The sequence below is a fragment of the Lontra canadensis genome, unplaced genomic scaffold (genome assembly GCF_010015895.1).
Source record: "Lontra canadensis isolate GAN:19392208 unplaced genomic scaffold, GSC_riverotter_1.0 scaffold3, whole genome shotgun sequence".
NCBI lineage: Eukaryota > Metazoa > Chordata > Mammalia > Carnivora > Mustelidae > Lontra > Lontra canadensis.
Window position 1 is genome coordinate 18,140,293 of NW_022630997.1, and position 16,996 is coordinate 18,157,288.

A 16,996-nucleotide genomic window follows, 5' to 3' on the forward strand; every position below is an offset into this window, starting at 1 on the left:
TATATTCCTTTTTCTTTCATTTGTCTATATCTTGAGGCCCTTATTTATTTATTTGATAATCCTTCTCTTATTGACTGGTAGTACTTCTGCATTGTTGGAGAAAATAAAAGAGGCCTTTGTGTATGATGATAGTTTACCACTATTTCTCCCTCAGTTTGTTGACTTTTGAGTTTGCTTCAGTGTTTTCAGTTTGTTGACTTTTAAGTTTGCTTCAGTGTTTTCTCCATGTTGAAAATGTTTAGGTTTGCATGGTCTGAACTTTTCTTTTATGGCGTCGTAGGTCTATGTCATACTTGTAAAGTTCTTTGCTCTTCCAAGGTCATAAGTATCTCCCAGGTTTTAGTATTTTTATTATTTCATTTTTTTAAAGTTGAAAGTCATTGATATAGTTGGAATTTAGTGTATAAGGTTGAGGTAGAGATCCATTGTGATTTTTTTTTTCACACCTGCTTTTCCAATTATCATCATTTATTAAATAATCCCTACGATTTGAAATGCTCCCTACATTTCCTACATGCCCCTAAGTAGCAAACTCTCTCCCTTCATGTTTTAAGTATATAATTATTTAAAAATTAGAGTTTATAAGACTTTTTAAGAGCACATTGGCTTAAAGTGAGAAATTTGGCAAAAACAGTGTTGATACAACTCCCAAGTATAGTCCCTGGTCTAGGACTTTGCCTTACAGTTCCTCTACTTTCAGTACCTTCCTATTGGGTGTTTTCGCCCCATGTTTTCTTTTCTTTTCTTCTTTTTTTTTAAAGACTTTATTTATTTATTTGACAGGGAGAGGGCGAGATCACAAGTAGGCAGAGAGGCAGGTGGGGTGGGGGTGGGAAGCAGGCTCCCTGCTAAGCAGAGAGCCCAATGCGGGGCTCGATCCCAGGACCCTGAGATCATGACCTGAGCTGAAGGCAGAGGCTTAACCCACGGAGCCACCCAGGCGCCCCACGCCCCATGTTTTCTAAGTGTGTAGCAAGCATATATCCGAGTCCCCAGCTCTTAAAAGGCCTATCTCCATGGTAGTGGGTGGGACATAATGGAACAGACACAGCCATTTGATGGGCAGGTCAGTTTGGTTCTGACTGCTAACCAGAAATGAAGGGAGAAGACGTCAAATGGTTTCATCACTGACATAAAATGAAAAGCCCTGCCTCATAAAATTAGCTGGATCCACAGAGAGAGAGCAAGCTGGCAAGAATACAAGCTGAGGGACATTGACTATATATGGTATCTACCTTGGCATGTAGTCTACTATTCTGAGATTTCAACCACATTTTTTTTTTAAAGATTTTATTTATTTATTTGACAGAGATCACAAGTGGGTAGAGCAGCAGGTGAGGTGCGGGGGTGGGGAGCAGGCTCTCTGCTGAGCAGAGAGCCCGATGTGGGGCTCGATCCCAGGACCCTGAGATCATGACCTGTGCTGAAGGCAGAGGCTTAACCCACTGAGCCACCCAGGTGCCCCAATCAGCATTTTTTAAAAGAAAATGAGAGGACATCTCTTTTCACATTTATTCTCCCACTCAGGAGGAATTAGGAAGATGACACAGTTTCTCCTTCTGAGGAAACACGATGTCTACGAAATAATAGGCCTTCCCCTAACTTCAACTAAAAAAGGAGAGAACCCAGCATTGTTTAATTAGCCAGAGAAAACAGCCTGGGATTTTAAATGTGTCAGGATCCGTCAGGAACAGTTTTCTATTGCATTTATTTATTTATTCATTTACTCAGCAAGTGATAATTGAGTCAGTGAACAAAACAGACAAAAATCGCTGCCCCCCCTGGAGCTTATGTATTTTCAGGGGGTTGTGGGTGGGGGGGAATAGAGTCAGTGAGCAAACATTAGTAAGTGATCAGAGCAGTCAGGTGTGTCTGAGTGCAGGAAGTGGGGCTGTAATCTGCGTAGGGTCCTGGCCAGCTGTTGGAGAAGGTGACACCATGAGCTAATGCTTGCAGGAGGAGAGGTGATCGCTCCTTGACATGATCCTGCAGGAATCATTTTGGGCTCAAGTTGGGAACATAAAGGAATGCTAAGGAGCTGAAAAACCTTCACTACTTTTTCCTATAAGTAAGAGTCTTAGGCTTTTCTCTGTGCCTCATAAATCACAGTTGATCAGAGTGTCCTTATTTCAAAGCTAAAATACTGTGCTAGAGAGAAAATTTTTAATTTTTTAAATTAAGTTTTGTACCATTCTGCCAACAGGGATGAATGGCGAAGGCTAGAAAGTTCTGCCTGTCTTATCGCATTTGTTTCTAACCGGCTCCAGGAATCGGCGTGCGTGAAAGTGGTGGCTGCCGTGAGCATGTGGGATGTGTGCATGGAGAAGGGACACAGAGACTTGGAGCAGTTTGAGAAGGTGCATCGCTACATCAGTGACCAGCTCTTCACAAATTTCGTAAGTGACTCTTCCTTCAACCCTCTTTTCGTAGGGTGGCCTTCTCCCCAGGGTTCTTGAGCACCCGCTCTGTGGAAAAGTTAATTCCACAGAGACATACCGTGTGCCTCAGGAATACCAGTCATCCTCTGGCTCCATCCGTATCAGGGTTTTATATTCAGAACAATGACTTTTAATTAGTTAAAAGGACAGGTTGGGCATCTGGTATTCAAAGAGAATTTTTTATAGCTTGTGATCAGTCAGGTTTGAGGAGGCAGAGGCAAACTGGGAAATTTCATCTGGTATCACTGTTGATAACTCTGAAGAAAAAGGACAACTGTAGGAGCCCTAACTTAGAAAGGAATATTTAGTAGTTTCAGAGTTAACCAATGGATCTTTGAAATGGCATGTGCTTCCTTATAAAGATGGTACTAAAGGCCAAATTGCTCTGGCAATTCTAAATATAGATGTGGGATTGTTTGGTGGTGAGGAGAAAGAGATGAGTGGGGTTCGAAGGTTTCTTGGAAATTTCTGGATGGCTTCAGGCTGAAGAAAGCATTCATTCACATTTGAGGAACTTACAGGTGTTCTCACAACAGGAGCATCTTACTGAAAGAAACATACTAAGTCCCTATATATTTTCTTTACGTGACAGTATCCTGCCCCTCGATGTCTGTCCTTCTAGAACAAATTAAAGAGAAAAATCTTTTGAAAAGTAGAAGCAGGTGTTAACAAGTAATTATGATTAGAAAAGGTATGGTGGGTGTATGAAGGCTTCTCCCCCTCAGACGTCTGCAACAAGTACCTCTTGGGTTAAATTCGAGCCATGTAGACCTGTGTACTAAGCTGTGATACCCGGCAGACGACCCCGTTATCCACAGTGGCGCTAAGGCGGGCTCAGCACATTTCGCAGACTCTGGCGAGTGCATATGATTGGTGAAGGTTATACATTGAGGAGTTTTTATAAAATGTGTGAGTCTGTCTGGTGTTGGGTAAGTAGAACACGTTGGACGTGCGTGGGTTTCCATTGTGTGGGAGGAGCAAAGCAGGCATTGCAGGATATCACAGATCGGCCCGATGGGTGTTTCAGGGAAGGACACATATCCCTGTGTCCTTCCGGTGGTCACTGGACTTACCGTGCGGATCGAGCCTCAGTAAATACAAACCCAGATAAATACAAAGTAAATACAATTTACAAAGTAAATACAAATGTTGTCTGCCCGAACCTGATGGTAGGTTAAAATCAGAAATAGGGGATCCGGAAGGGCTGACCCCTGTGGTTGTCTTGTCCCCACAGAAGGAGAGGACGGAACGGCTGGTCATCTCTCCCCTCAATCAGCTGCTGAGCATGTTCACGGGGCCGCACAAGCTGGTGCAGAAGCGCTTCGACAAGCTGCTGGACTTCTACAACTGCACCGAGCGGGCGGAGAAGCTGAAGGACAAGAAGACCCTGGAGGAGCTGCAGTCGGCCCGGAACAACTATGAGGCCCTGAACGCGCAGCTGCTGGACGAGCTGCCCAAGTTCCACCAGTACGCGCGGGGGCTGCTCACCAACTGCGTTCACGGCTATGCCCAGGCCCACTGCGACTTTGTGCGCCGGGCGCTGGAGCAGCTCCAGCCGCTGCTGTCGGTGCGTGTGCCGCCCACCCTCCCGTCCGTGTCCTGCCCCCCAACCTCCGGCATGGGAGAGGGGTCGCAGGCTCTCCCAGTGTCCTGGGAGTGCACATGTGGGGTGCCTGAGAAAGTCTTCCCGCTGGAGAGATTAGAGAGGGCCTGGGGTCAGGCCCGTCCCACCTGGAATTTCCTGGCCCTTGCCTGTGTCTGGGGCTTCCAAGCGGCTCTTTCCACCCTGCAGAGCCGCGGAGCGGTGGAGAGCCCCTGGCGGGGCCACGGGACCCACACCCGGCAAGCCTGGGTCCTCCATCCGTGGTCTCTCTCTCTCTCTCTGCCCCGCCCGCCAACTCCAGTTACTTAAAGTCGCCGGCAGAGAAGGCAACCTGATCGCCATCTTCCACGAAGAGCACAGCAGGGTCCTGCAGCAGCTCCAGGTTTTCACCTTCTTCCCGGAGTCCCTTCCTGCCGCCAGGAAGCCCTTTGAGAGGAAGACCATGGACCGCCAGTCAGTGCGGAAGCCGCTCCTGGGCCTGGTGAGTGGGGGGGTTCGGCCGGCCTGGTCAGCGACGCCCTCTGTGTCCTGGAGCAGGCCGCTTAGCCCGGTTCTCAGCTAAGGGACGCGGGTATCATACTGACATCAGCGAGTTACTATGACGTTCAGACGAGCTCGTATGCGTAAAGCACTTAGAAATGGCCTGGCACAGAGCGAGCATGGCACAGGGAATCTGTCTTCATTGTTACTGCTGATGCACCCAGCTTCGGCCACAGAGGAGCGCTTTCACAGGAGTTTAAATATCCTACCGTAATGGAGGATAAAGGTCATGGAGTTCTCGCATCTGTCTGGGCTCCTGCAGGCAATGTCCCTGAGCATCAGGGTAGGTAAGACTACCGACCGTCAGTAGCTTTTTTACACTGGATAGGTCCGTCAGAACAGCTTCTGAAAAGCATTCTCAGATCTTAGTCTATCCAGTGAATGGAGTTTGCAAAGGACTAATATTAATACTTTGATCAGTTAATTAAGGAAACTGATTTAAGGGTATGTTAATTCTGCCAGGCTTCCCCGTGTTCGATCATGTACTGGAAAAGGTACCAAGGTGGCTCAGTCCGTTGGCAATCTGCTCAGGTCATTCCGCTCAGATCATGATCCCGGGGTCCTGGGATCAGGCCCTGCATCAGGCTCCCCATTGAGCGGGAGGTCTGCTACTCCCTCTCCCTCTGTCTGCTGCTCTCCCTGCTTGTGTGCTCTGTCAAATAAATAAAAATTAAAATCTTAAAAAGAAAAAAAGTAATTATCTGATACATGGCCAAATTGTTCATGGCTGACTGCTTTTCTACCCGAAGTAACGTTATTTTAGAACTCATTTCCAAGGTAGGATGAGATACGCCAGATTATATGGGGCCATAATTGGAAAGATTATTGATCTCTGTTGACAACACATTGCTCCGTATAATCTCATAGGCATTAATTTATATTACCTTAAAAGGGAAAATCAAATTTATTATTACTTTTATTTTTTTCTAATTTTTACAAATCATAATTGTTTTTATAGATGGGGAAGTCAAGATAAGGAAAGTCTCAGTTTATTTAAAAAAAAATTTTTTTATAGATTTTATTTATTTATTTGACAGAGATCACAAGTAGGCAGACAGGCAGGCAGAGAGAGAGGAGGAAGCAGGCTTACCACTGAGCAGAGAGCGCGATGTGGGGCTCGATCCCAGGACCCTGGGATCATGAACTGAGCTGATGGCAGAGGCTTTAATCCACTGAGCCACCCAGGCGCCCCCAGGAAAGTCTCAGTTGTTTAAATTCATATAGCAAAACAGAAAATCTTGTAATATTACTTACATAGTTTGACTCTTCTGGTGGCACTTCTTTTTAAAGTTTTATTTTATTTTTTTTTAAAGATTTTATTTATTTATTTGACAGACAGAAATCACAAGTAGGCAGAGAGGTAGGCAGAGAGAGAGGGGAAAGCAGGCTACCTGCCGAGCAGAGAGCCCGGCGTGGGGTTCCATCCCAGGACCCTGGGATCATGACCCGAGCCGAAGGCAGAGGCTTTAACCCACTGAGCCTCCCAGGCGCCCCTAAAGTTTTATTTTTAAGTAATCTCTACACCATGTGGGGCTTGAACTCACAACCCCGAGATCAAGAGTTACACATTCTACCGACTGAGCCAGCCAGACACCCCACGTGACACTTAAATCGCATTTTTTGGTCACAAGATAAACAGATGTGGCACTAAGATGGAACATTAAATTTTCTTAATAGCTACCAAGGCATAAAACATGAGCTAAGATCATGATTTTTACCCAGCCACATGGACTGTCTCAGGCTCAAAAACATCCGATGGGAGTAGCGAGGGGCTGGCTGTCGTTGTCCCCATTTCTGAGACTCAGACTGTGAGCTGAGATTAGTTGTGGCCATGGTCTGGTGGCCAGGGAGGACTTGTGTCTACTGCGTCTCTTGTGTTGCCTTCCAGCCAAGTTACATGCTACAGTCGGAAGAACTCCGGACCTCCCTTCTGGCAAGGTATCCCCCTGAGAAACTCTTCCAAGCAGAACGGAACTTCAATGCCGCTCAGGACTTGGATGTCTCACTTCTGGAAGGGGACCTGGTGGGCGTGATCAAAAAAAAGGACCCCATGGGCAGTCAGAACCGCTGGCTGATTGACAACGGAGGTAGGAATGTTAGACCTCAGATTACTCTAACTCTAAATGAGGAGAAAGTTATTTCTGACTGTACCCAAATCTTGTCTAGGCCAAAAAAGAAAAAGAAAAAAAAAAAAAGAAAAGAAAAGAAAACGAGAGTCTTTGATTAAAGGGGAAAAATAACCTTACAAGTTCTGTCCATCTTGGGAGAGTGCAGTGCCCAAGTCATTACCAAAACAAAACCTGTCTTTGGTTTTGGTTTTGTTTTCACAAATTCCAGAAGGGGCTCCATTTCTTACCTTTGCAGGCTCTTGCCAAGCTTCATAGCTCTTCCAGGCCATGCTTATCGGCACCCAAGCCCTTTCAACCTATTCCAAGTGAACCACAAAATAAGCTGCCCTCTTCCAAGCTCTGGAAATGGGTTTTGAGAGTGTGTGAATTTAGAACCTGTAGTAAAGGGTTTTTTGTTTGCTTTACTGGTTTTACCTCATGACTAGGGAATGGCTTTAAAAATAGCTTACAGCTTTTTTCTAGCAGGGGTGGTGGCAGAGGCTAGGGGGTTTGTTGGGTACAGAATTTAAAGAAAAGTAAAAAAAAAATCCATGTAATTTCTCCACTATTCCAAAAATCCAAAAAGCTCTAAAAAACAAAGGGCTTTTTTCCCAGAACTCACTTGCCAAAATCTTCCCTGATCTGAACTTATTTGGTAGCAAAATCCCAGCAAAGTCTTGTGAAGCTGTTTATAATTGTTATTCCTCTCTTTTGATGTGAATAGTCATACATTATAGAAACATCAGTGGGTTTAATTTTGAGGCGGTGACCCAGACCCTGCTGGGGATGTCATGCCATAAACCATATACAGACCTGATTCCTTTTCCCAAATTCAAAAAGGCTGAATTCCAAAACCTATCTGGCTCTTAGCATTTTAAATAAGGACTGTGGGCCTATACAATAAACTTCTCTGTTCACACCACTGAAATGGAAAATTGTGACATTCTCAGTTTGAAAGTATTTTGTGGATCTCCTCCCCCGCCCATCCTTCCTGCTTACCCAAAAGAATGGAGATTGGCAGTGGGAAAGGAACACAAGGATGGAGGGCGATGGGCCGGGGAAGCTGCTGATGGGTTCACAGAAGGGTTCCCAGTAACCATCCAGGCTGTTCAAGAAACTGTTCCATCCCTGGGGCTTTTATCTACGCCATCCCGGTGAGTGGTGGCAGGAAGCCCACAGTATTCGGATTGGCAGTTAGACCCTCTACCCTCACCATCTGCCCAAGGGAAACCACTCCCTCTGCCCCCATTAAGCCAGATGTAACAAAAACACATTGAAGATGAAGACGGAGATGGCTGTTGGTCGCATGGACGTTGCATGCTCTGGGTGCTTCCCTTGACAGATCCTCCTTTCTTACTTAGTATTATAAAAAATGTACCTGTGGATCAAGGATTTCAGTCTTATATGTTGCAAAGTTTGAGCTGCAGACCCCTCTGTCATTATCTTAAGACATTTACTAAAGTGATCACGTGCTGTGCCCGTGTTGCGTCCACACGAGCCCCATAGACCACCTCCTGCCTTAGCCTGTTCTCACAATATGTCCACCATGTTCCCAGACCACACGTGGAGATTCAAGTGCCCTGGATGGAAAAAGGGCTGGTGGCCATCTCCGGGCGGCTCAGTCACTAGGAGGATGGTTTTTAAAATCCCTTTTTCCATACTCAGTGTATCTGAACACATCCTTAGTTTAGTCTCTCCTAGCCTTTGTTTCCATGATGTAGATATCCTGTTCAGTTTTCTTCTTCATCTGCTCATTCTCGAGCACATGGCCACTTGTATTACTGCCCCCTTGAATGTCCACAAGGACTCCCGTCACTCACCTTTCAGGCAGTGGTAGTAAGTTTGCCCTGGCAGGTAGCCACAGGGTTGTGTCTCCTGGGATTGACTGTCCCACTTTTTTGTCCCTAAGCATCTTATTTTGTGTCTCTCACTATTGCCCTCGCTTTTCAACCGTAGTTTTTTCTTCGTTGACTCTGCCCGCCACCCATTCCATTAAAAGCGCTTCCTGTTGACTCTTCCTCCCTGTAGTCACCAAAGGCTTTGTGTACAGCTCCTTCCTGAAGCCCTACAATGCACGCCGCAGCCACTCGGACGCCTCGGTGGGCAGCCACTCGTCCACCGAGTCGGAGCTGGGCAGCTCCTCCCCCAGGTTCCCGCGGCAGAACAGCAGCAGTACCCTGACCTTCAATCCCAGCAGCATGGCCGTGTCCTTCACCTCGGGGTCTTGCCAGAAGCAGCCTCAAGATGCCACTTCATTGAAGGAACTGGACCAAGAAGCTCTCAGTGCATCCTTAAATTTGGGTTGTTCAGAGAGCAGTCCTTCCAGATGCCCCACAGACCCAGACCCCAGCTCCCAGCTCAGGTCATGGGACCTCCCGGAGGCAGCCAGAGACATTCACCCGCCTGCCCCTGCCCTCAGGAGCTGCAGGAACTCCAGGCATCCAGAAACGGTCGGTTACTCCCTACCAGGGCGAAACGGGCAGGGAAAAGACCTTATGAGAGGGTGTACGAGAACATCCCAGTCTCTGGAAGACAAAAACGAGGAGCCAGAAAGCAGGGAGGCAGAAGGCAACCAGGCAAGTGCTTACTGGTCACCGTGCGGCAGACGTGGCGGGAGTGTTGGGGGGTAGGTGGAGGAGCGGGGGAGTCCGAGGCACGCCTAGGGCTTGGGTGGTAGTCTGGGCTGAGCTCACCGACAAGTCTTATAAAGCACACACAGAAACTCACTCTAGGAATGAGCACCTCCATGCCTTCAGGTTGGCTGACACTTCCCGGGCTGTTTCTGGGCCCCTTCTGCTGTGTCATTGGGCATTTACAAAGTGTTACAACGAAAACCTTTTCCACTCTGCCAGTTCATAATCCCTCATTGTATAAAGCCTGCCATTTATCCCATCTATTTGTTTTTTTATTCAAATAGCTCTGTGTTTTCCCCCCTGGAATTTAGAAATAACATTCTCAGTTTTTTCTATTCTTTTTATAATGGCCTATTTTTGTCTTTACGAATTTGAATAAGCTTTTGTATTTTGAACATATTAAACCTACCTATTTTAAGGTCACTTTCACATTCGTGGCTGGGGAACCCCTGGTTGCCTTTGCTCCCTCTTGCATCAGGGATTTTCCATGTGTGTCTTAGACCATCTGTCTGTGAGCTCATCTCCAGCAGGGTTGCCTTTGAGAGACTCAGATGTGTCCTGGGTTGTGGAGGCATTTGCCTCTGCCAAGCTCTGGATTCCAAAAGACCAGTTTTCAACACAAGCTTCTCAGCTCTTTCTACGCCACATTCCTCAAGACTACAGATGGGCTTAGGGAATTGCCTCTTCCTCAGGTGATTCTGCTACTGCCCACTGCCTAGGACAGACATCCAAGTTTTGGGCCAGTCAGTGGACACTTTTCCTAGACATATGGAAGGAGGAAATGGCCCCCCTTTTTTTAAAATTCTGATTTTGTTTAAAAAGCTCACTTCTCCCTTCATCGACTCGTCCAAGTCCTAAGAGTATGTTTTCACCCTTGTGCCTCCCTGGACTTTGTGGCTTTGCCTCCCTGGACTTCGTGTCTTCCCCTCCCGATCACTGAGCACCGCCTATCAGCCATATTGGCTGAAAGTTCCTTCTTCCACTTTTTAAGGCAACTCTGAAAGAGTAGAAGGATATAAATTTTGGTTTTCTTTGAATCTGCCCTGTTCATTATGGTAGTTACCAGGTCTGTGTAGCTATTTAAATTTAAGTTAGTTAAAATTAAATAAAATTTAAAATTAAGTGCCTCAGTCTTACTGGCCATACTTCCAGTGCTTGATAGCCACATGTGGCTAGAGGCTGCCATATTGGATAGCACAGGTATAGAACATTCCTATCACTGCAGGAAGTCCTGCTGGACAGTATTGCTCCAATCAATGTCCCTTTTCCCAACTCACTTTCTCTCCCTCTCATAGGTCTATTTTGCTGTGTATACCTTCAAGGCACGGAATCCAAATGAGCTGAGTGTGTCAGCCAATCAGAGACTCAAGATCCTGGAGTTTAAAGATGTTATGGGAAATACAGAGTGGTGGTTAGCCGAAGTTAATGGGAAGAAGGGCTATGTCCCATCCAATTATATCCGCAAAGCTGAATATACCTGAACTTATTCTCCTTCTCGCTCAACCTTGCTGCCTTCACTTCCTTCTGCTGAAGGGTCCTGGTGGGCCCGCGAGAGGGCACCTGCTCCTGGGACACCGGCCCCATCCGCACTGTTTAACTACAGCATGGCACAGGACACAAGATGAGATTTGTTTCCCGCCATTGGGTTGTCAACTTTGATGCTAACTAGACTTTCTAGAATTTGAAATGGACCCCAGGGCTTGTGAATGACTCTGTGACCATGAGAAGAAAGGCATGTCTCGGGTCAGCCTTTGGAAATGAGAAATTTCCCGTGGGAAGACCAGTATCAGATATATGCTGGAGGCACGCTCCAGCCTGAGAAAATGTGAGCTTGGGTTGTACTATACTGAGTTTGGGGTGGTCCCATGCTCCGTGAACAAATGACCAGATACTGACTTGGATGAAGAGAATTCTCTGGGAGCCCTTATAGACTGCGCCTCCGCATGTGGCAAGAAGTTTGTTGAGATTGTACCAAATCTGGTATTTCAACGCTTCTGTGTTTAATACACATTCATACATACACCCTCACCCCTAATTTCCAAAAGTCCCTCAAATACTACCATCTGTAACCTTATTTGTTTCAAATACTGCATTCCCAGATTGGCTTGGCAACATTCAGTTGTGTTCTCTTTTTTAAAAGCATTTAGGGTCTTTATTTCCCTTCATCATTTCTGTGAATGGGTCTCTTCCCTTTGAGATGTACAACCGTCTACTCCTTTCTGACAGTCACCTGCACCTTATCAAGTCCGTGTGTGATGTCTCCTGGCCCTTCACCCAGAATCCAATAACAGATAGCTTTTCCTAGGAGAACAAGGTGAGAGCTTCAGCTACCCCATGGAAAGATCTTGCCTTACGGTGAGCTGAACCCGTTTGGCCTGGCGGAAGCCTGGATGCCTTTCTCCTTCATCCGCACTACTGTCCACAGATGCAGAAAGCCTAATGCTCATGTATCGTATGAATGAGAAGTGGTCCCAGAGGTAGCTTATCCAAGACTTGGAAATAAGCATTTTCTGTTTCACCACTAACCTCCATGCTTCAGAGACCATAGTCTAAGCCAGACAGATTCTAAAGTGCCTGATCGTCCCTGCATCTGGTCTCAGGAAGATCTCCACTAATCCTTACACAAAGAATCTCTCCCTGACTATTCTATTTAAGCAAGGCTCTTATTCTTAAGGTTTGCCCCAGATATGAGGCCTACCTTGGAATAGAAAACTAGACTTTTGTCTCAAGAAAAGGAATTAAGAATACCTGACAGCCCCCTGCTCCTTCAAGTGCACCTTTGGCCTTAAAAATCTTGATGAACTGGGAGACACCTATGGGCCCCTTAGCCTTGTGTGTCTGCGGGTTGGTCAGAAGGCAGCAATGCGAATCTCTTGTGAATAGTGTTTATATTTAGAGATGTTTATATTTAAGTAGTTATTTTATAAATAAAAGCATTTCTATGGGCCGTGAGTGTGTTTTCTTGATTACCGTCCATGTGTTTAGCCTGAACCTTGTCGGATTTCTGAAGGTACCTTTTTGACAATTCAAAACGATGGCGAGATTCCAGACAATGAGAGAGGCTAACTGAAGAAATTCCAGTCAAAAATCCATTGTCAAATATAATTTCAACAGAATTCCCATACCCTCAAAAGATGCCCATGTTCCAGGTGATTGCCTCTTTATGCTGTTTTGTGCTATAAAATGCTAGTGGAACAGAACTGAAGGCTTTAAACTGGAGACCCTAAAAAAACAACAACAACAACAAAAAACCGTATTTCATGGCTGTCAAGTCCATCGGCAGTGTCTTCGTCCGGGACTCCTCCCAGGTGCACCCACTAGCCGTGCTGCTGCTGAAAACAAACAAACAAACAAACAAACAAACTGGAGACCCTATAAGGTAAGTACTTTGCTGATATCACAGAGGTGGAAACTGACGCCCTAGAGATGAAGTAACAAGGCATTGGAGTAGCAGCTGGGCGAGGATGCGGACGGTAGGGGGAGAAGTAGCAGGAGCACTGGCCGTCCAGGGTTGGGGTGGGGGGTTTGCTGTGGGTGAGGGGAGACCCTGGACCATGAAGCAATTACCTGATACTGTGAAGGGAGAGAAAACACGATGGGATAGGTAGACTCTGAGAAGAAATTTATCGGTCAGCTAGGCCAACTCTTACTTTATGGACTAGGAAAGTGGGATCTAGAGACATTGTGACTTCCCCAAGCCACATATTGAGTTTTTAATGGATCCTGAATTGAAACTTAGGTCTTGGGTTCTCTAGCTGAGTCTCTCCACCTTGTTCTGGAGCCAGCCAGTCTGGCTTCAGATACTTAAGAACTTTGTGACCTTGGCAACTTACCCAACCCATTCTTCAGCTTCCTCATCTAAAGTAGGTGGTAATTCTATCCGCATCATGGGTTGTTGTAAGGATTGAATGAGTTAGTACATGGAGAGTCCTAGAGCTGCCTGATCCTTAGTAGTAAATTGGAGAGCCCTTGGGGTCCAAGTCAAGGAATTTAAATTTGATGAGTCTGGTAGTAAGAAACTCTGGTAGGCTCTTTAATGGATTGTCTGTTTTAGGAAAGCTAAATGTTAAGGGGATGATTGAGAGGGAGGACAGATCAAAGGCAAGAAAATCTAATTAGTTGGAAAAAAAAGGTAACTGCTTTGGGCATCAGATTGCTTGAGAGTGGAAAAAAGCATTCTATAAAGACTGCAATTGAAGAAATGATGGAATCACTGACAAAAGGGAGATCACTGGGATGGGAGCAGGTTTATGAAAAGATGAGGTTTGTCGTATTAAACACGAGATGTCTGCCTGTCTTGCTCCTCCAGGTGTGGCCTTCAGCCCAGTAGCATCACTGCAACCTGGGAATTAATGGAAATGCAGGCCCCTCCCGAGCATCCCAGGGCTTAAGATCCTGACGTGATTTATGTGCACAGCACAGTTTGAGAACCATCTGTCAAGGCAATTTTTTTTTTTTTTTACGATTTTATTTGCTTGAGAGAGAGAGCACAGAGGGAGAAGAAGCAGATTCCGCTGAACGGGGAGCCCGAGGTAGGGCTCAATCCTAGGACCCCGAGATCATGATCTGATCTGAACTTAAACATCTGCTTAACTGACTGAGCCACCTACATACCCCCCAAGGCAATTTTTTAAATGGAACTTTCTACTGTCCGAAAAGTAAGAATTACAAAACCCATGGAAGAAAAAAAAGTATCAGATGTTTCAGACACAACAGAAGGAAATGTTATTGAAGAAAATTTCTAAATCTGGCTTGTCTGCTTGCATCAACTCCTGAATTTTCTCCCTTTCCTGCCTGGAAGTAGCTCTTCAGTTGTGCTTTTATCCAAGAGGCCTAGGAGAACAGAGCAGTGGTGGGGACTGCCATCTATAAAGTCTGGATTTCTGGCTTTCATCTCGAGAGTATTGTGAGAACCAAATAAGATGACGTGTAAATTTTTGTGCAATGGGAGCTCTAGGACTACATGGTTCTAATAAGGATTGAATTTTGTGTCACCCTGTTTTAATTAGATTGCGAAACTAGGACTCTGCCATGCGGTTTTTGTTTCAGAATCAGGATTTCAAACCGGCCCCAGAAGAACATGGTTGTTTCACGTGGAGAACCTTAGACCCAAGGACCAAGATACCTCAAGATGTCGACACATCATTCTAAATCCTCTCTTTAGTTGCCACAACTCGCACAACTGGGGATTTTAAGCTCTTCTGCCTGTTAATACATTGTATTGATGGAGTTTTTACTGTCACACCTTTGCCAAGTACAGCAGAGCCCTTCCTTGCCTTACCTCTCCTAGCCTACTGGAATCTTCCCGCAATTGTTAATGAAGATCAGGATTAGTCTTTTGCCTCTATCGAGAAGGGAACGTTCAACAACAAATTGGGGGCCTTGCAAAGCTACATAGGGCCATCTATTCCTTCATATCCCTCCAAGGTGACCCTCAAAGAGAAAGGAGCCAATTTAGTGTCCTCTCAGAAGTTCTGATAGTGTGGTGGGAGGGAACGGATGTTCCAGTTAGGGCAATAGTGGCGTATTCATTCAGGAAATGTTGATTGGGAGCATGGAGACACGTGGGAATCCACTGCCGATCAGGGGGGTCTACAGACTTAAACCATGGTATAAGGCCCTGCCTGAGTACCACCTGTCCCTGAGACACCAAGTTTCGAGCTCCAAACCGTTCCCATGGCAGCTGTTCCTCAGGCCCAGGATCAGGGATGCCGAGAGCGACTGCTGATCCGTCCACAGTCTCCTCCTGTGGTTGGAATCACCATGTCTCACTTTAACAAGGGACCTTCCTACAACCCCTCGGCTGAGATCAAGAAAACCAACCCAAAATGATGAAGCTAAATAAGATCTTCGCAGTTTGCTAGAAGGGGTGGCAGGCATGAGCACTGAAACCCATTTCAGCAGGGCTAAAAAGATGGCATAATCCTACAAATTCAGACAACAGGATTCAATGAAGATGAAACCTGGGTCTTGGGTTCTCTAACTGAATCTTTCCACCTTGTTCTAGAGCCAGACGGTCTGGCTTCAGATACTTAAGATACCTCCATTTTGTTCTTGTTCACATATATACAATATTGGAGAATATTGGCAATTTTATCAGAGCTTCATAGACTCAGGGTTTTGTGGTTGTTTCCCACTGCTGCTACAACAAATTACTACAGTCTGTGGCCTAAAACAACACAAATTTATTATCTTACAATTCTGGAGGTCAGGAGTTCAAAATCAGTCTCATGGGGCTAGATTCACCATGGCAGGAGGGCTGGTTCCTGCTAGAGGCTCCAGGAGAGAATCCGGTTCCTTGCACTTTCCAAGCTTCTGGAAGCTGCCTGCATTAGCTTATGGCCCCTTTCTCTGACATCAAAGCTGGCAGCATAATGTCTCCTAGGGTCTCCATCATCATTCTGACTGTGACCCTCCTGCCTCTCGTATAGGGATCTTTTTGATAATCAGGCCCATGTGGGTAAGGTCATCTCAGTATCCTTACTCACATTTGCAAAGTCCCTTTTGCTATGTAAGGTAAGTAAATCCTCGTGGGTTTGGAGGATTAGAACATGAATATCTTTGGGGCCCATTATTCGATCTGCTGCAGATACGAAGCCACATGATATTTCTGAGGCAAATGATCTTGAAAATGGAAACATGATCCAGTTGTGGCTACACTGGTGATTCTGGAATAGGGGTCAGCTGAGCTTTCCTGGAAAAGGTCAGATAGGAAATATTCCAGACTTTGCAGGCCATCCAGTCTGTCACAATTCCTCAGCTCTGCCTTTATAACCCAAAAGCAGGCGTAGATAATACAGAAACAAGTGAGCACGGCTATGTTTCAGTAAATCTTCATTTACAAAAACAGCCAGCCAGATTTGGCCCTGGAGCCATACCCTTCTCTAGGTCTGGCTACAGCAAAAAGATTTGGGTCACCCACTAACGTTGAGGTTAAGTGTGAAGGAAAATGAGACCTTTTGAGGAAGGAAAATGAAAAGCTAGCAAAAGCGTAATTGGTGTAGAGATGGGAACTAACATATCAGCCAGGCAGATATCTGTGGGGCTAGGAGGTGTCTTTTTTTTTTTTTTTTAAGATTTTTATTTATTTATTTGACAGAGATCACAAGTAGGCAGAGAGGCAGGCAGAGAGGGAGGAAGGAAAACAGACTCCCTGCTGAGCAGAGAGCCCGATGTGGGGCTCGATCCCAGGACCCTGAGATCATGACCTGAGCCGAAAGCAGAGGCTTTAACCCACTGAGCCACCCAGGAACCCCAGGAGGTGTCTTTATGATACCAGAATGTAAACCCTGACAAACCAGATCACAGTTTCCCTGTAACAGGTGCTAACAACAGAAGAGCCAGCAGGCAATGTTGTGAACACCAGGTCTGGGAGAGAAATCTGTGTCTAGATGTACAATCAGTGGATAACTTGCCAATCTCTACAGGATTCCAACCAAGCTGTTTCCCAGAGAGCAGTGAGTGACTGTGAGCTTAAGCAGCAAATGTCCCAAAGATTTGTGCTCCAGATCTTCCAATCTTCTTGGAAGCCAAGAAGAGGGTAAGAGAATCTGAGATCAGTGACAGTGGTTGTCAGAAAGAGGCTGTCACAGCAAGGACCAAGTTTACTAATCAATAGGGTGACCAAGGACTTGACTGAAGAAGGGAGTTCTTATACTATTAGTTCATTTTTTT

General features: G+C 45.8%; 1 protein-coding gene across 3 annotated transcripts in view; it reads left to right on the top strand.

The window, feature by feature from the left end:
* Positions 1 to 12,269, top strand: part of DNMBP (dynamin binding protein) — a 101,256-nt gene extending 88,987 nt beyond the window's left edge. For all 3 annotated transcript variants that reach the window (XM_032882428.1, XM_032882446.1, XM_032882435.1), the window contains 6 exons: positions 2,268 to 2,396; positions 3,673 to 4,005; positions 4,343 to 4,522; positions 6,470 to 6,668; positions 8,718 to 9,265; positions 10,618 to 12,269. In XM_032882428.1, the coding sequence (XP_032738319.1) occupies positions 2,268 to 2,396; positions 3,673 to 4,005; positions 4,343 to 4,522; positions 6,470 to 6,668; positions 8,718 to 9,265; positions 10,618 to 10,803 (1,575 nt within the window). In that variant the 3' untranslated portion in view covers positions 10,804 to 12,269. The remainder of the gene's footprint in view (positions 1 to 2,267; positions 2,397 to 3,672; positions 4,006 to 4,342; positions 4,523 to 6,469; positions 6,669 to 8,717; positions 9,266 to 10,617) is intronic.
* Positions 12,270 to 16,996: the final 4,727 nt, after the last annotated feature.